At 35.3% G+C, this 21,094-nt stretch overlaps 1 protein-coding gene across 1 annotated transcript; it reads left to right on the top strand.

Annotated features, from left to right (window-relative positions):
* Positions 1 to 9,763: 9,763 nt before the first annotated feature.
* LOC113347005 (nitronate monooxygenase-like) lies at positions 9,764 to 11,990 on the top strand. Its single transcript, XM_026590576.1, has 5 exons — positions 9,764 to 9,985; positions 10,086 to 10,298; positions 10,616 to 10,711; positions 10,896 to 11,267; positions 11,494 to 11,990. Exons 1-5 carry the CDS (start codon positions 9,854 to 9,856, stop codon positions 11,764 to 11,766), a joined length of 1,086 nt encoding a protein of 361 aa, XP_026446361.1. The 5' UTR covers positions 9,764 to 9,853; the 3' UTR covers positions 11,767 to 11,990.
* Positions 11,991 to 21,094: the final 9,104 nt, after the last annotated feature.

Raw genomic sequence — 21,094 nt, 5'->3', positions numbered from 1 at the left:
CTCTCATTCTTAAGTATTTACTTACAGAATCACCCTTGCACCAAGCTCTAACAAATTTCATATATCTGAAAGAGGACACGTCTTTGAAAGTCATGTGGCCTTTTTTTAATAACTTTGGACTCGATACATCAAAAGGTGTCTCCAACCAAATTATTATTTTGTAATATTTTTTTGAATGATTTCAATTTCAACTCTATTACAATGATGAAATTTCAAACGTCAACAGACACTTCTCGCAGCCTTATATATAAGCATCTTTCTCTCTGAAAACCTTCAAAAATTCTCTAAATTTCTTTATCAACTAAAACTTTTCATAATGAGTTACTCAAATAAAGAAAGAACAGAAAGCGAAATCATCAAGCATCCCATTGAGCGGAAGAAACTGGACTTGGGATTAATGTGAGGAGTTCTGAAATGTTAAACAAATACCTGGCCCTGGTATACTCCTTCAATACACATGTAGCCATCAAGGACGAAATCAATTTACCAAACTAAGAAGTTGGTGGTCTGAGTTTAATATGTTGTTCGAATACCTTTCTGTTATTGTTCACGGCCGAGTTTGAAGATGTCCTTGGTAGCGTTCCTATTTCACAAAACATAAAAACCATGGGCCAAAAATTGTTGAATAAATATTAAAATGTTGATGAAAGACTACAAATATGTCCTATTTCAAGGATTTCCAATGCGATAAGATTGTTTCTCTAATTCCATTTTTGGATTTAGCTTTTTATTTTATCTGTAAAATTTACATTACCTTGGGAATATGAAAAATTTAGGATATGCAAACTTAGGATGTGCAAACTTTGAAATATGAAAAATTTTACATGTTCCAAATTTAGATTATGCAAAATAGAAAATGCAAAATTTTAATTACGAACATCTGTTTATAGGAGTTACACCATGAGATATGTATACATTGACGAGAATATATATGACGGAGATTTGCTTCCATTTGACCTGTCATGGTCAAGAGTCTTCTCAACACAATGTCGTCTCATCATATGAGTGTTTCTAAGATACCAGATGCTATTATAAAAGAAATGGACAAAGCTCAAACGTACTTTTTGATGGGGTAAAGAGGATGGTAAGGGGTTCTATTTTATCTCTTGGCCATCTGTTAGTAAAGAAAAAGCACAAGGTGGTATGGGTTTTCGAGATTTTTCTTGTTTTAACAAGGCTTTACTTGCCAAAACATCTTGGAGATTATGTAATCAAAAGGGTCAACTTTGGTTAAATGCACCGAAGCTGTGTTATTTTCCAAACACTAATACACTTCATGCAAAAAACAAAAGAAATTCTACTTGGCCCTGGCAAAGTGTCTACAACATGATTGATTTTGTTCGAAAGTTCAGCTTCTGGATCATTGGTGATGGAAGCAAAGTTTGTATCTGAGATAATATCTGGCTACCGGGTAAAAGTGCACCACCAACCTCAATTGTTTCATTGGAAGAGGCTTCAAACTACAGATTTGTGTCAAAGTTAATCGACCAGAATACAAGATCATAAAAAGTACAACTGGTCTAACATCTTTTCAGTCAAGAAGATGCAAATGAGGACATGCTGGTTTGGACATTAACCAGAGATGGTCAATTCTCTGCTAAGTCGGCATATTGTAAGCTTATGAACATTAAGCACAACAGTGATGCTTCATATGATGCAGAAACATCTAAATTCTGGAAGCAGTTATGGGGAATACACACATTACCTAAAGTGAAACAGTACCTCTGGAAATGTGTAATTGATATTGTACCTTCCAACGAGAGTATGGCTAGAGTAATGATTTATAGAGGAAGTGACTCAAAATCTGCAATCAAGGGACAAAAACTACACGTTACATCCTTATAAAGTGTAGTTTTTCAAGAGTTGTATGGCTTACAGTTCCAGGTGTTTGTCACAACATACAAAGTAATGGTAGCAGTGTCTCAACTTGGATTTTACAGATGAAATGAATGTTTTAGTTGAAGATAGGATAGTTAGAATGACAATTAGAGCATGGGAAATTTGGAAAGCTCGTTGCAACCACATTTTTCAAGATATAAGGCCTAATCCAGTTGGTGTTGTTAAGTATACGCAACTCTTAAATATAGGTACATGGAAAACTATGAGGTTGAAATACAAGAAAGCAGTCAATGCCAACAGGGCATGCGACACATATCTCATTGGAATCTTCCCGCAGCTCCATATTTCTCAATATGTTGTGATGCTTCATACAAAAAAAAAGAATAATATTCATAATATATGTATTGGACTAATAGTGCATAATTTTGCAGGTTCATACGAACATGGGAGATGCATTTATGCAAAGGAATACATAAATTCAGAACAAGATGAATGTGGGGGTTCTATTGCAAGCTATGGAATGGGCAAAAGTGGCAGGCATACACCATGTGTGTTTTAAACTCGATGCACAGGCAGTAACAAAAGCAGTCAATAGAGATCACCACAAAGTTGCGTGGGAAAATCAATCACTTATTTTAGATATCAAATTTATGTTTAGCCGTAATCCTCTATGGTCCTGCAAGTTTATCAGTAGAGAGTGTAATAAACCAGCGATAAAATGGCTAGGCATGCTAGAGTCTTTAAAACTTAGAGTATCTGGATGATAAATCCACCAAACTTCATTGCAATTGCATTAGAGGAGGATATAATCTCTGTAACTCAATCCTATCAGTAATACAAAATTTCTTTAGTATCAAAAGAAAAAAGGTTGAAGATATTTATAGTGTTATCATTAGAAAGTGCAAGCGAACAACCTATATTTAAACCCTGGCCATTATGATGAGTTCGAAAGAGTGTTTGTACTATGGATACTAGGCCAATGTCTTTTTCCAAATGTTATCCCAGTGAAAAAAAATGGATTTCTAAAAGCGCTTGAAGATTTGCCGGTAGCGACAATAAAATGTGAATAGGATCAGCCAATCTGTACATATACATAGGCCCAGTGAATACTCGGAATCCAAATCAAAGTTGAGTGCGAGAAATATTGAAGCCAAAAACCACAATTCGTTTACATAATTTATTTTATTTTTTGAAATGGTTATGTACCAAAATGACAATCTTATCATTTCTGGTATTGGTGTGGTATCGCGTTGGTGAACCACAATGTTATTCCAGTCAAAAAGAAGTATCAAATTGATAATTGGACGGCCAATATGGCCAACACTCTCGCTTGGTTCATAGGATTGAACTACCATCTTATCGGGATTTTTTAGTATCACAGTGATGGAGCGAAGAGGATGCTAGACGCAAGCTTAAGCCGGTCTGTTCTATTTATGGAAAAGGTGTTCAATGCTTCCGCAAAATACACCTTCTCTGGCCATCACTTTCAAGCAGAGAGATTTAATTTCTGATGAGAATTTCGTACAGTTGGTAAACAATGACGAACCTCGGGAAGCTACCGAAAAATTTGTCTCCTGGCTCCTACCGAAAGCGCTGCCAACGAGATTGCGTCCACGCCTTTTTGATGGCTTGGCAGACACAGATTCTTTATGTTAATATTGTTGGATTAACTTCAACATGGAAGTCACTAACAAGTTGGCTAGGACAAGATGGAAAGGAAAATTTCTTGTTTGGTCCTAGGCTCATATAGTTATTTATAGTAGGGTCCAACCGGAATTTTTTTTTATCCGGAGGTCCAAAATTAATTAAAACATGGAAATGTCCATAATGCCCATTACTACCAAACGTGTGTGTCTACACTGCTTACAAATTTGAGCACATATCTGGTACACTGCTTAAAAAATTCGAGTACATATTTGCTACACTGCTTACAAATTTGAGTACATATCTGTCGTACTGCTTACAAATCCGATTATATATCTGAATGCTTACAAATTCGAGTACATATTTGTTGCACTGCTTCCAGGTAGAGTACAAATCTGTAAGAATCAATGATAAATAAATTAGAAAACGTATTACATCACATACATTGTAGGATCATACAATGTAGCAACCCAACCTTATATGTTCCTCCAAATCCATTTGCAGCACACCTTCTTTCAAACACACGTCACAACCAATTTGTAACTTCATCAAGACCACCACCGATTTCACAAGCTTGTAAATCTGAACCAACAACAACTCATGTTCCTATCATTCAAAATTTGTCATTTCTTGCAATAAGTTCTGAACTGCAGCTCCAGATCATCTCCATATCCAATTCCAGTACTGAATCAAACGTAACAAAGAGCATCTATTTCAGTATTTCATATACGTACTGAATCAAACATAACAAGGAGCACTTCCTATGAGTATGCGATATATGTACTGAAGATTCATGAACTACAAATCAACAGTATGACAACAACAGGTGACAGATCTATGAAAAATAAGAGAATCGAAAGACATATTACAGTATTTCACATAAGTACTGAAGGGTAAGACTAAAAAAGGAGAAAAAACACAGCAAATAGCACTTCCTATCAGTATTATACATACATACTCATGGATCGAACCAAAAAAATTGGAAAAACTTCAAATAAAACAAAATTAGAAGAGTTTTGTATCAGTACGCCATATATGTACTGTCAATTCATACACGAAAAACAACTGTAACAAACCTAAAAAATGTTATAATGTTGAACCAATGATAAATCACAAATAACCGCTACAGTTTTAGTGACCTGTAACCCTGGGAAAACAGCATTGTTAATCGCAGATTCCATATCAACCCAAAGAACAGGATCTTTCTTGAAGAAAATCATGCCACCTCTGGGACCTCGTAATGACTGCAAATTGAAACAGAAGACATAGTAAACAACATGACCCTTGAACCTAAACCAATAAAAACAAATGTTGCTTGTGTTGGTGTCAGTAGTTGCAGTCTTGCAGACTTCATGAATGGGACTAGGTGTACCTTGTGAGTGGTGGTTGTTACAACATCACAGTTTTCAAATGGGTCGGCAAGTATAGATGCAACAACGAGACCACTTACGTGAGCCATATCCATCATGAGAAAATCCCCAACAGAATCTGCAATCTTCAAGAAACATAGCAGGAAAGGGAATTAGGTGTGCGTAATGGGTTAACTAGTATGATTCTCTGATCACTAAGAATCACAACTGTTGACAATCAAAATATATGTGTACACCTTTCTCATTCGAGGATAATCGAAATCACGAGGATACGCACTAGCACCAACAATGATGAGTTTTGGTCGAAAGAGGGTGGCAGTTTTCTCAAGCATATCATAATCAATAAGGCCTACAAGTGAATTTGGTAATGAATGCAAATTATCAACGAATTATAAATGAACAACAATAGACCACATAGTCATTACACAATATAAGAATGCAGAGCATCACCTGTTGATTCATCAAGACGGTAGGGCATCGATTCAAAATAAATCGAAGTCCCAGATACCCGTCTTTTAGGAGTCATAAATCCATGTGACAAGTGACCTCCATGAGGAAGATCCAGACCCTGTGCCAGTTACATGAACAAATTAATACAGCCCCATATTTTGAAAGGAGAGTTGATTACATCCCTTAGGGGTTCAAAACTGATTTCAAAAAATTGGAGAGAAAGAGAAAGAGGCCTCAACTTACCATAATACGGTCATGTGGGTTGAGAAGTGCAGTGTAAACTTCAAAGTTAGCAGGAGAACCAGACAGTGGTTGGACATTAACTCCCCATTTCTTTGGGTCTAAGTGAAATGCAGCCAAAGCCCTTTGTTGACAAAGTGTCTCTAGCTCATCAATGTACTCATTGCCACCATAGTACCTACATTGCAGAATGAAATAATCAAATGCATTTAAATACAAATACAGGGAAAAAATACCATCTTTACCTTTTACCATGAAGCCCTTCTGAATACTTGTTTGTGAGACAAGAACCCACAGCTTCCATCACTGCACGAGATGTAAAATTCTCTGAAGCAATGAGCTCCAAGATGTTAAACTGACGATTCTTCTCACTATCAACTATTGAACGTACTTCAGGGTCTTCCTAACTTGAGAAGGTAATCTATCCGCAGTAGTAGTACCCAACTTGGGAAAAAAAGTTGAAGAAACTTTAGTAAAAAGATTGGGTTGTTGTACAGCAGCACCCATTATTGCAGCTCCACTGTATGCCTGCATCTTCTTCACTTCTCCTTAAACATAACAAGGAACACTTCCTATCAGTATGCGATATATGTACTGAAGATTCATGAACTACAAATCAACAGTATGACAACAACAGGTGACAGATCTATGAAAAATAAGAGAATCGAAAGACATATTACAGTATTTCACATAAGTACTGAAGGGTAAGACTATAAAAGGAGCAAAAACACATCAAATAGCACTTCCTATCAGTATTATACATACATACTCATGGATCGAACCAAAAAAATTGGAAAAACTTCAAATAAAACAAAATTAGAAGAGTTTTGTATCAGTACGCCATATATGTACTGTCAATTCATACACGAAAAACAACTGTAACAAACCTAAAACCATAAAAGCGTCAATCAAATCGATTTGATTTTCAGAATACAATCAAAAAAACAAATCAAAAGAAGAAAACCGAACAAAATAATCAAACAAGATGATTAGAAAGCATACCTGGAAACAGAAAACAAATATTCTCCTCGTAAATCATAAGAATTTTATATTAGTAAACCAAATATGTATTGTCAATTCATACACAAAAACAAACTGTAAAAAACCTGAAAACATAAAAACGTCAGGAAAATCGATTTCATCTTCATAATACAATCAACAGAAGAAAAACGAAAAAAATAATCAAAGAAGATGATAAGAAAACATACATGGAAACACAACAAATATTCTTGTCGTAAGTCATAACGATGCATCTTCTTCTTCTTCTTCATTCAAAATAAGCTAGGTTTCTGTCAATATAGGATATACATACTGTTGTTTCATACAAAAAAACAAATCTAAAAACAACAAAATGGAACTAGTTAGATCAAATCTAATAACGAAATGAACCAAAAACGTGATTATTCATCTAGATCTAGTAAATAATCAAGAAATCAAACATGGAACTAGTTAGATCAAATCTAATAACGAAATGAACCAAAAACGTGATTATTCATCTAGATCTAGTAAATAATCAAGAAATCAAACATGGAGATCAAAATCTTAATCAAACACCACAACGATTAGACCATGGATCGAACAAAAAAACTGGAAAAACTTCGAATAAAACTTGCAGAGCTCGAACAAAAAATCGTTGTGATGATTAATATCGTAAGAACAAAAAATTCACCTACCGATTACACTTGCAGAGCTCGAACTCATGAAACTAACAAGGACCTCAAATAATCTTCACTTGCAGAGCTCTTCTCTGAAAACATAAATTGAGAGAATGAAAAAGAAACGAACGTGTTTCTTAGCTTAAAAAAACTTGCGGGGTGTTTTGGAAATTATGATAATACGTCACATGTGTCCCGCACGTGTATAGGACCTAGGCTTAAAAAATTAGGTCCAGTTTCATGTTTTCTTTTAATTATGGACCTATGCTTACTGGGCTTTAGTGGGTGGACCTGCCATTAACTAAGACTACCATAATAGTACCTATTGGCAATTCCTAGATTAGGAAATTGATGTAATCCTAAGGGAATTAGAAGTCATCTAGTTCTAAGAAAAGAAAAGACATGTAATAAGGTAATAGGACTAGGAAAAGGAATTCATAGTTCTATATATATATGATCACCAAAGTTGTGGTTGATCATATGAGAAAGATTAGAGCTTGTGTTTAGTTTTGAGAGATTTTCTAAAAATCAATAAAGAGAGTTGTCTTTATATAAGCTAAGTTTCATCTTGCAGTTGCCATTAATTAGTATCAGAGCTTGTCTACACCGAGCCATGGGAGACGAGAGCACCATCATACGTACAAGATTTTTCACAAGCACAGTTGAAGCTTAAGGGGGAGAATGTTGGATTAACTTCAACATAGAAGTCACTAACAAGTTGGTTAGGACAAGATTAGGAAATTGATGTAATCCTAAGGGAATTAGAAGTCATCTAGTTCTAAGAAAAGGAAAGACATGTAATAAGGTAATAGGACTAGGAAAAGGAATTCATAGTTCTATATATATATGATCACCAAAGTTGTGGTTGATCATATGAGCAAGATTAGAGCTTGTGTTTAGTTTTGAGAGATTTTCTAAACATCAATAAAGAGAGTTGTCTTTATATAAGCTAAGTTTCATCTTGCAGTTGCCATTAGTTTCTTGCTCTTGCAGAAAAGCATATCACAAAGGAAGAAAAAAAGAAATGACAGACAGGGTAAAAATTAAAGTAAGAAAAAAGAAAAAAAAGGGAAGGCATAAACTTTTTAGTTTATTAAACGCTCCAACTAATTCAACCACCATTTTTCCTCCAGGCTGTTCAAGTGAAGATGCACTGCTGCTACTACTTGCAGAAATTCTAGTGAAATTGATTCTGTTTGCACAATTTCTTCTTATGGGGATTTGAAAAATTGTGTTGATTGAATATTTGGATGGTGAAGTTAGGGTTTCCAAAGAGTTGGGACTGATTTTAGTGTTGGTTAAATTTCAACATAGAAGTCACTAACAAGTTGGTTAGGACAAGATTAGGAAATTGATGTAATTCTAAGGAAATTAGAAGACATCTAGTTCTAAGAAAAGGAAAGACATGTAATAAGGTAATAGGACTATTCATAATTCTATATATATATGATCACCAAAGTTGTGGTTGATCATATGAGCAAGATTAGAACTTGTGTTTAGTTTTGAGAGATTTTCTAAACATCAATAAAGAGAGTTGTCTTTATATACGCTAAGTTTCATCTTGCAGTTGACATTAAATATACTGATACTGACGTCAAACGTATATAGTTAGGTTTTATGGAAAAATTGAAAGGCGCCCAGGACTGTCTTTGCCGATCGAGAGGATGTGAATTCGAGTCGAGAAAGATCACCTTTAGTATTTGTACGTTATCCCTCTCTTTCATTTCAAATAAGGTGAATAGACAGTTCAAATACTTGAGGTCATACCTGGTTGGTTACTCCATGATACCTTCCCGTGGGACCTCCTTGTTTTACCAAACTCGCAACAATCAATGATAGCTTAACATCCAATACCTTTGTTTTACCAAACTCCCAATACGTTTGTGGTTGTGATTAATCGAATCCCCTTGGTACAAACATTCGCCATCCACTGGAAAGATGATGTTCACAGTGCACAAGTCTACATCAAAATACTCGCTGTTCATGTTGTGATGATTTATCTTATCTCGTCTTGGGTGGTGACTTTTGTGTATACTGGTAGCTTTATCTGGCTTTTTCATGTGTCACTTTATTAATGATTAAACCGGCTTAGAAAATAACTTCAAATCAGCCACTAGGAGTTAGAGCCTTCCCTGACCCTCTCTATATGCGAGAATTCAGAAGGAAGGCGTCTTTGACCAATTTGGATCCTTCCCTCTCATGGGCACTAAAAAGTCAAGTGTTCGAGTCTTCGAGAACACGAACAACTCTGAAATGTGCTTCGTGTAGACGTTCCTGTCCTCACCCCCAAAGACAATTACAAATCGTTGGACTAGTCGTGCGGGTAAGTGGTATATGCATCTACGTTTTATCGAAAAGTCTGAAGTAGACGTCATAAAGAAACTGTTCTAGAGGTCATTACTAAGCTGATCACGTAATTATATTCGTGCTGATGAGTCGTTAAATTAAGTGCTTGTTTCTTTTTTTTCTCTAGCACCAAATTGTTGGTTGAGCTGGCTTTAATTATTGCCTAGCCCGTTAATGAACAGTACATACAAATGGATTCCCTATTTAAAGCACAAACAAGAGACAAGTGTTCTCTAAAAAAACCGAGCTTGGGGTTCCGCCTAAAGTACTTCCTAGAGAGAGGTATAGATAGAGCAGCTAATAAAGAAGATGAAATTCGGAGGATTCCTTGGATTTGACAATGGAATTATATTAGCACCTATGGGTGCTGATGTCTCTGGACCTCAACTCGTAGCTGCTGTTGCTAATGCTGGTGGTATCGGACTCATTGCTAGCCCTGTTGTATGATCTCCTCTCTAACTCTCTATGTATGGCTTGTTTCTTTTAAACCGATCTCATTCATACGACCATTTTTTGTTTCCTATCATCGTTTGAACTACAGAATAAGTACGAGTTGATGGTGAAAGCAATACGGCAAACAAGGAACCTAACAAAGAAACCATTTGGAGCAGGAATATTGCTGGAATTCGATCAAGAGAAAACAATCAAAGCAATATTCGATGAGAAGTTGGCATGCATGGAAGTATATTGGGGTGATTTTCCAAAAGAAATGGTCGATGAAGCTCATAAACATGGTGTCAAAGTCATCCATCAGGTAATTCATTTATCTTTTTCTCTATTTGACATAACTATCGTGGGTTTAGGGGACCTCGCTCAACCTAACAAAGCTGAAAAAACAAAATTAACACACACCCGAACTCTTATGTGACGATTCTGTCTGTGTGCCTGGCCGATTTATCGTCTGCAAGAAATACTTTCAGAGTAGGAAATAATTACCTAAATGAGGCTTAAGATGAGTACAAGTGCAAGTAAGCTACAGTACAGACAGTAACAGAGACATAGAATCCAAGCAGGTGATATTTGTAGGTTTTCATTAATAACTAAAAGTACCGTTTCATTAAAATTTGTTAGGTAGGATCAGTCCAGGCAGCTGAGAGAGCAATAGCAGCTGGAGTGGATTGTGTTATAGCCCAAGGTGTTGAGGCTGGTGGTCATATTGCTGGTACAGTTAAGTAATAACCAACAAAAATCTACATCTACTTATTTACTCTCGAATTTTTACATTTTCACTATTTTGATTTAACTCGATAGATAATTTCCATAGTAGTTAGAGGATGACGTTGGTACTGACGTCCTATGAATTCTGATTGTTTAGTTCTACGGCGAGTTTTAATATTGAATACATAAACAGGTTTCCTTGACGGCGTTGGTACCAAGAGTAGTTGATGTTGCTAGAGATTGGGGAATTCCAGTGGTTGCAGCTGGAGCGATCAGTGATGCACGGGGATATGTTGCTGCCCTTGCACTTGGTGCCAAAGGAATATGTGTGGGTACAAGGTTCATAGCTACACATGAGGCGTATGCGAATGACTACTACAAACAACAATTACTAAACTACAAGGAAAATCAAACCGACCGTACTGATTTGTATGAACGTCTCACTTGGAGAGCTTATGTTCGTTGTCTCAACACACCATTTCATCAGAAGTGGCATGACGCACCTGATACAGTTCAAAACGACGACTCTCAACCTATCATCGGAAAGTCCATCATATACTCCAATGTACGTTTCACGACTTTGGAAGTTATTATAGCTATGATTCTAAATACAAGGAAACTGAATTCCTGTTCTACAAACATAAAATACCATACCGCACCAAGCATTTAAATGTCTTAAATTAGGAAAAATGACCTTAAGGGCCCATAAGTTTTTCAGAAATGGCCCAAAAACAAGGTCATACTTGACAAGAACTTTGTTTAATTTTCTGTTAAATTTGTGACAAATGCAGGAAACAATTCTTCGAAGATTTTCAGGTCAGGTTGCAAATCCTACGACTACCGGAAAACTAGAGGATATGGTGATGTATGCCGGCCAAGGTGTAGGGCTAGTGAATGATATTGTTTCGGCACGCGAAGTAATTAGGAGATACGTAGACGGGGCAAAAGCCATAATACAAGAAATGGGTCAAATATATCTGACTGAAAATAATCATGGAGCTAGCATTGAAGAAGAAGATGATGAAGCGGACCTTATAGTGGAAGATGGCTGGGCTTGGGTTTAAAACAAGTGTGATTTGTGGCACATTGGATACTATTATTGATCACCAGAGCTTTCCTTCTATAAGAAATTTAATTAATTCAATTTCATTTGATTGTGTATCCTAGGGTAGATTGTATGTACCTAATGTATGTAGGTATGCACCTCTGATTTATTTATTTTTCTGACGGAAAGGTTAAATATATTAATTAAGTAATATAATACGCTCAATTTATAATTTTGTTTTTATCATAAAAACATTAGGTATAATGTTTGATTTTCGAATTCGTTGGTACAAGTTAGTTGACATCTGTTAAAGGTTTTGAGCCTCGCTTCTTTTTTAATCGAGTGTGTCCCTATATATAGCTTGTTAGTTGACAAATTAGTTGACATCTCTGCTTATATATCTAGCTTGTGCTTATGGAAGTTTTCTTGAAAAAAAAAATCATTTTTTCGACAATATTTTTCGCTAAACCAGATATATCCACTCCTTTATTGTTGACTGTATTCACTAGGAGTTTACAGTCTGTTACTACGGAGACACTTAAAAGTAGATTTTCTTCTAAGCATTTTATAGCTTTCAATAGCGTGTAGGGTCGAAGAAGCCCATTCGGACCTCGCTGAAATATGCGTAAATACTTCTTGATCCACTGAGTACAGGTAGAAAGCATATCTCATGGATAAATTCTTTTTCTTATACGATGCACCAATGAAAATCCAATCTGAATTAATATTGGACCATGAAGGTTTAGTTTTCTTTTCTCTTTAGATACAATGAATTGTGACCTTTTCTTTGTTATTTGAAGATTAAATAAAATTTTTATTTGGTATATTAAATTTGTTGGATATGGATTAAGTTTTTCGAAGACCACCGCCGATCTATGTTTCCATATGAACCAAAGCACACGGTTGCAATCTTTTCATTAATTTGCGAAAAACTTGAGTCTAATATCCATTTTTCCACCCAGCTGCTAATGAAATCTGTGCATATCTGAGAATATAATATGTCCAACGAGCATCCAAACCATATGGATCTAGAAAAAGGACATATTTTGAAGAGATGTTGTTCCGTTTTCATATCTTGTGTATCGCACATGGGTGGCTCTAGCGAAATCTCCTAATTATGTATTTTTAGTCTACTTGTAGTAGATAGGGCCTTCTGAGATAATTTCCAAATAAACAGTCTAATCCTTGGAATTACTTGCATCTTCCATAGCATTCTCCAATGGAACTCACTATTGTACCCGTTTACTAAATTTTGGTGAATAAGGAAGTTATAAATGTTTTTTGACGAGAAAGCTCATGAATGGTAATGTTTCCATCTAATTCTGTATGTATTATCACTATTTGAGGATATTGCGAGAATACTTTCTTTTGCTTCTTAAAGTTTTACCCATAATTGATTTGTATGGTAATACTTTGATTCTCAAAGTTTTACCCATAATTGATCTTTTTATGATATTAACCGACTAGCCAGTTTTGTCAAAAAATGCTAGGTTGAATTTATGTGGATTTTTTATACCCGTGCCCCTTCGATTTTGGTTTACATATAATGATCCACGCATTTATCAACCTCCTTTTCCTTTTGAATCATCTTTATTCCACCAAAAATCTCTTTCAATTACACTAAAAATCTCTTTCAATTTTATCTAGTTGGTCCATAGTTTCTTTGGGTAGTGATAACATTTGTATTTGGGTACGTTAAATAGGCTTATATAATGGATTATATTAGGATTGTCCTACCCGCTTGAGATAACAGTTTTGCTTTCCAACCTTGCAGAGTTGTAAAATATTTTTGGAGGAGAGGCTCGAAGTTTTCTTTCATGTTTTCATCAAAAATGAGAGGTGTGCCGAATTATCAATCATTTTTTGTCATCAGGGGTAATTTTAAAAAATTTGCTATTATTTTTTCCATGTTTGGGATGAATTATAGGGCTAAAATAGATTCAAGATTTTTGGAAGTTTACTAGTTCACCCGTGATTTCCCCAAGTATAGATAAAATATCTAATAAATTTTTTGCTTCACCCAGATCCTCTTTAGTGAAAAGGAAACAATCGCCGACAAAGAAAAGGTGGAAGGTAATTGGAGCGTGTTTATTTATTCTAATCCCTGAGATTTTTTTTTTATCCTTTATGGATTTTTCAAGGAGATGTGAAAGAATCTCCATGTGAATAAGAAAAAGGTACGGGGAAAGCGGACCAACATGTCTAAATCCCCCTAAATTAAAAAAGGGCCTGGGAAACCGTTTAGTAGAATGGAAAAAAAATCTTCAACTGTTTACTAAAACCAAAAAAAATTAAGGCCTTTTTAATAAAAGGTCATTCAACCATGTCAAAGGATTTTGAAAGATTTATCTTTAGAGCCAAATAACCTTCTTTTTTTGACGTTTGAAGTCTTCATTGAATAGAGGAGTTCATGGGAGATGATAATGTTCTCGGTAATTTATCTTCCTGGAAGGAGGGCGGATTGGTTATGGGATAAGATTCTATTTAACATATGTTTTAGACTATTGGTTAAGATTTTAGAATATATGTTTCAGACTACTGGTTAGGATTTTAGAAGTAAGTTTATAGATGGTATTGCTAAGACTAATGGATCTAAAATCAGCCAACGTTTGAGGAGTGGTGATTTTTGGGATAAGAATAATATATGAATGGTTGAACTCTTGAATCACAATCCATATTCTAAAAAAATCTTTGATATAATGAAAAATATCCCCAATTAACTTTGAAAAAACTCGGTTGGAAGTTGCCCGGACCTGGAGTTCCCCATGGGTTCATGTTAGAAAAAGTGGACCATATTTCTTCCATAGATGGAATTTTAATTAGGGAAGAGTTTTCCGAGTCTGATATACACAGTTTGTTTATTTTTAAGAAATAAATATTGTAGTTACTAATTTGAGAAGAACCAATTTGGGTGAAATGATTAATAAGAAATGAGTTAATTTGATCACGATCTGTAAGCAAAGACCCAAAGGTTCCTTAAGGGTATGAATTGCATTTTTTTTCTACTTGAGGCTGAATCATGGAAATATATTTTGTCCGTATCATATTCTTTAAAGAATTTATCTTGGGGAAGTTGATGGTAGTAATCATTTCTAATTTCGTACTATTTCCCAAATTCGGCTTGAAGATTTTTTAGGTTATTTAGCTTGGATGAGAAATTTCAAGACTTACGAATTTTTTATATTTTACTACTCCCTCCGTCCTAGTTTACTTGCCAAAATTGAGTTTTTTTTAACAAAAGTGTACCAAAAAATTACTATATTTCCTACTAAAATTATCTAAATATCAAGAAAGAAATAAAAACTAGGATACAAAAACTTGTATATTAAACAAGTGATTTGAAAGATTGATGGTGTATGTGGAAGTAATTTGAATTTGTTTCAAGTTTTTGCAAAATCCTATTTTGGCAAGTAAACTAGGACGGAGGGAGTATTTAATTTTCTAATATTCATATGGATACTACCGAAAGCATTGGAATTCCAATGAGAGAAATCAGAAAAAAGAATTTTAGGTTCGTTGAAGAGTTTCCAAAATGCCGTCAATATTGTGGTTAAAGTGGCGTGGGATAACCAAGATTTAATGCTCTAAACGGTTCTGAATCCTTTTTGTTTCGGGTTGGAGTGAAAGAAGAGAGAGGTATGGTATGATCCTACTCTGGGTACCTTTGCATCTGGAAATATCTAAATCCATTGATGTTAATGTTATATCATTTCTTTCGCAGATATTAGTTTCTCTTCTTCTGTTGTTGGACCATATAAATGGAGATATTCAATCCTGCATCTTGAAGTCTCAGGGAATTAATAACGTATAGCAAACGATTTACCGCTTGAGCTTGAATTGTTTCCATCTTGTTTTTCTCCCGGTCTAGGATGATGTTCAAATATCCTATTAGAACCCATGGTTTTTGAACCTGTTTAGCTTAATCTGAAATATGTGACCATTGGACAATTTTTCATCAACACCAATGTCACCATATAGATAAGTAATTTCAAATTCATCTTCACTGGTTATCGCCTCAAAATGGCAAACATTTAAATGTGCTGAAACTAGTTTTAGTTATACGTTTTTATACCAGGATATTGCTAAACCCTTAGCGATTCCCACAAACGGTACTATGAACCAATCATGAAAATGAGATTTTTCTAAAAGCAGGTCCACTCCATCGAATGCGGCTTTGGCTTTTGATAGAAATATCATATCCGGATTGTAATACTGGCGCAGGTGTTTCAAATGGTCCCTACTGATAGGCGACCCAATTCCTTGGTCGTTCTAGGACAACAATCTCATGGTATAATTTATTGGGCCTAAATAGAAACAAGAGTGGATTAGATATATTACTAATCTAGCACCTAGTTAGGCCCAATAAATAGAAACAAATTGCTTTTCTTGAACAATACAGCGCCCAAAAAAATTTCTCTCAACGACAAATAAAATAAAGTTGTGCTATAGGTGAGGGGACAACTGACAGGGTATGAAGTATTAATGATCAACTTGTCAGTTCTTTTCATTGTTGTCTTCTTATGGATTTTTATAATGTGGTAGAGCGTTAGGTGAACACGTGGAAGAGTGATGGAGAGAAGAAAAAATGTGATGGAGAAAGAGGAAATTGTTTTGCTTTTCTGTTGAGAGAGGAGAGAAAAAATACGATGGAAAGAGAAATTAAAATGATTATTTTTTTTTACGGTTGATGTTTGGTTCAGCGACCATCTGCTAGATTAGTCATTCCATAGAACTTAGAAGATTGTCCATGCTAACGCGAATGACCAATCTAATAGCTAGATATCTAGCGCATAGGATTTAGCCTATGAGCTAGAATATACTGTACCAAACAATCTAAGATTCAAAACTTAACTGGCTACTATAACTACTGAAATTAAGATCACAAGGAACTGGAAATAAAAAAAGAAATTACAGCTACTGAAAGCATCAAAATAAGACAGCCAGCAAAAAAAAAAGACAATAAATGTCAGGGAGATGGAGCTCGTGGGCTCTAATGGATATTTGTACATGGACTCAAAAGAGTTGCTATTTTCTTTGAGATTTGGATTTAGGTAGACTTGTCTTCATTGCAGCCACCTTTTGGTTGAAGGCTGTTTTTAGGCATACCTAAATCTTTCTAGGCATATTGAATAAAGACAAAAAAAGGATGTCAAATAACAAAATCAGAAACCCCCTTAATCAAAAATTTTTATAATGGCAAATCTTCCCTTTGTGAGAATTTTTTTTTCTTGATTCAATGGAGGATGAGGAGGGTCATTCTTCATCTAAAAAACCTAGGAAAATACATATTAACTACAACAATGATCCAGAAATGGCTGATTTCTTAGATTATGAGAATGATTTTACACAAACTCAAACTCAAACTCAAGATGATGAATTTTATGAGCCAAATCCAGATGATAAATACATAGATGAGGAACCCAATGCTTCTAACACACATGTACACTTCGATTTTATGTTTAATCTCACTTTTGTAGCTTGAAATCATCAAGAAAATGTATTTTTCATCATGGTTAGGCGAACCAGGACTATGTTCGGCTTAAAAATATAAGCCGAACCCACTAAATTGATGAACAGTTCGGCTAGCTGAATTTGTTAACGTTATACGACGAACCTTGATTTTCCAACTTCCAACCTATTTGCAAGATCCTAGTTCGGCTTATATTAAATTCTAATAACAAGCCGAACCTATTCCTGAGAGTTAGGTTCGATTTTCACTCTAAATATCGTATCAGCCGAACTATATATTTTTCCAAGTTCGGCTCATATTCAAAAAATCACATCAGCCGAACATGATACTGATTTTCCATGAAACACTTAAATTCATACACATTTAGCGGTTAGGATTTTTATTACATATGTTTTCTATTGTGCAGCCTTTACATAGGATGAACCAAACAAAAAAAAGTGGAAATTACTAAAAGTGTTAAGAAAGTGAAGTCTAATGACGGAGAATACCAAGTTCCATATTAAACTCACTAAAATCAATGATATATTATCTTCAACTTCAAGAGAATGAAAAGACAAACACAACGCAAAAAGAATGAGGTCATTCCGACATCGGACGAAAAAGTTATGGCCAAACAAGATCGAAAAACTTGAGTGTGCAAAGAGAAGGTTCGGCTGATAACTCAACAACACGAGCTAGCCGAACCTAGAGCCTTCAAATCAATATTTTCGAAGTTTTTACAGAGAGAGGTTCGGCTTGAAAGTGATCTAATCGAGTCGCCGAACCTGACAACCACCTGGGGTAAATTTCACTTCTCAGGTTCGGCCGGGAAGGTTTGCAAGGTATTAGCCGAACCTGACACTGTTCTGGGACGTATTCAATACACATTTTTGGATTCGGCTAAAAATTGACATTTACGGTTTAGCCGAACTGTTCATAGACACTTTCAGGGTGAAATTCAAGAACAGTTCGGCTCAAAACTCAACTCAATTATCAACCGAACCCACTACTGTAACCGTTAAAAACCCTAAGTTTTTAGCAATTTAACCCATTCAATCCATGAAAAAAAACAAATAAAGATTGGGTTTGTAGGGAATACCTTCTTATCCTCATTTCAGTATTTGGAGCTTCAAATGGTTGAAGTTCTGATTCAATTTCTAGTTCAATTATAGTTTTTACACCTTCATCTTCAATTGGTTCTTCTTCTTTAATTCATGGATTGGAAGAGGATTTTGAACACCTGACGTTTGCTTTTTTCTTTGTACGATCCATTATATAGTTCAATTTAATCGATGATCGAATTTTCACGAATCGATAATTAATTACGGTGATGAAAAAAAAATCTGAGAGAAAAGGAAGGTGGTTTGGATGGAGGAAGAAGAAGAGATGTTTAGGATAGTTTATTTTTTGATTTTAGGTTCAAGGGCATATAGATAATTGAACTACTCAATAGACACCCCTTATAAGGTCACCTAGGATGGGAAAACTATTTTGTATGCCTTGAAAGTTTTTGGTATGCCTAAAATTAGCCTTCTTTTGGTTTGTCATTTGTACCAACATTTGGGTTGTTTGAAGTTTGACCTTTAAAACATTAATGAGGTTCATGAGGATAAGCCTTTACAGATCTTTCATGCTCAATAACCTCAATTTTTCTGATTTTCACCTAACTTTGATTAGAAAAAGGTAAGTTCATATCAAAGTTAGACAAAGTTAGAAAAAGATAAGTTCGTATCAAAGTTAGACAATCTTTGCCTCTTTGGAACCGAGAGAGGACTACCCCGATAAAAATAACTCTGCATCGGTGTCCAATTCATCAAATATGCAGTACTGTTTATATTGGGTTGTTGCTGAGATGGTGAAGCTTCACCCTGTAGGCCATTGAATTTTTTTAAAAGGTTTCTAAGTCTATCTCTTTTTGGCATCACCTTTCATATTTTTTTTATAAGTAAATCACACCCCTCTAATCGTCTTCAGTTTCTAGTATCCAAACTCAACATGTGTTCTCCGACCATCTTGAGTTTGAGGGAGGTGTTAAGAGACATAGTGTTGTCACTATGTGATAGAGTATATTGCATATCTCTACATATCTATCTGCCTTTACTCTAGAGGATAGAGCATATCTCTAAGTATATATTAGTTTCCTTGCAAGTAACATATTGTGTATTATTCTTATTTCCTTTCTAGACTATTGTCATATGTATAATTAGGAGATATGCACTATTGTAATATTTACACTATCAATACATAGAAATCTCGATTCCATGACTATTTTTGTCAAAGCAAATTTGGCCATTCCTAGAACAGTTTTCTTGTCGGACGCACATCACTTCCTTTGGGTATATTATTTATATGTCTCTACTTTTGACACCCAACAAATATATCCTTATACAACAATAAATATGTCCCTACTTTTTAATAACCTTATCCATTTAAAATTAGATACCCTTAATATCCTCACCCATATAATATTTTTCTTTATTTCAAAATGCAACAAATTTCTTCCTCTACCACTTCACCACCACCACTAGCACCACCACCATAACATTCTACTACCATTCCACCACCACCGTTCAACAACCACCACATACCAACCGCCACCACCACATATATTCTACCACCACCATTACACCACCAATCCCCCACCACCACTAGTTCGTCGTCGCCACCACCACTAGTCCGCCGCCGCCACCACTGGTTCAGATATTTTTGTATCAACAACAGTAGTTGATCCAAATAAAAATAGAACCAACAGTAAAAGTTGATCCAATTTAGGGGATCAACAATGGTGGTTGATTAAAAAAAAGGGATCAACAGTAGAAGTTGATCCAATTTAGGGCATCAACAATGGTAGTTGATCCCCTAAATTGGATCAACAATGAAAGTTGATTCATGCAAATAGAGTGAACTTGGCGTGATACGAACACGCATCATCTGACATGGAGCCAGTCATGCTACCATTGCACCACAAGTTCAACATTGGAAGAAATTTACATGATTTAAAATACAAGCATGATTATACTTATCCAAGGAAATATTGTCAACAATAGGAGTTGAAAGGATCAACAACAGTAGTTGATCCAATAAAAAATTGGGTCAACAACAAGAGTTGATCCAATAAATGGATCAACAACCGTAGTTCATCCCATAAAAAATTGAGTCAAAAACAACAATTGATCCCATAAAAACATATAAACAATACCAATGACCATCACCTGTAGCTTCATAAACAACAACAGCTTCACTCCTTCATTGCAGTAACCACCAACAGAACCATCAACCACCATTTATAATCCATAGCAGCAACCGACATTGTCTTATATGAAGCTTCAACACCAATTCGAACCACCACCACCGTCGCCACCAGAACCACCGCCGCCGTTACCATTATCATCATTGCTTCTCTCTTCATAATTCTATATTTCCTATAATTCCTACACATTCATCTATTCATTTTAATCACAATCCATTAGAAGCATCAGCAGCTTCAGATTCGAACACACCCATTACTTCTCAGCAACAACAAGTTCATTATCTCCAACATATCCTATTGATTCACACACCATAACCATCTCGAAATCAATTTTATCGTAGCATCTCTCAGATCCCCTTTTCTTAATCGAATCGAACCACCGAATCGTTCGCAGAAGTTGCTCAAAACTTGATTTCAAAACCTAAAAAATTAGATCTCGTTTTCTTTGGATATGATTTTAAAAATCGATTATAGAAGAAGACGAAGGTTTCATATGTTGCTGATACATCTCGATTGTCGGCGGCGAAGGTAGGAGAATTTGCAGAGGTGGTGACGATGGAGATGTTGGTGGTGGTGATGGAGCAATGGAGATGATGGTTCGCTGCTAAATGAATAATAAGAAGAAGTAAGTAGAGATAGATAAAAACA

Source organism: Papaver somniferum, chromosome 2 (assembly GCF_003573695.1).
Source record: "Papaver somniferum cultivar HN1 chromosome 2, ASM357369v1, whole genome shotgun sequence".
NCBI lineage: Eukaryota > Viridiplantae > Streptophyta > Magnoliopsida > Ranunculales > Papaveraceae > Papaver > Papaver somniferum.
This window is presented reverse-complemented; position numbering and strand designations above follow the sequence as displayed.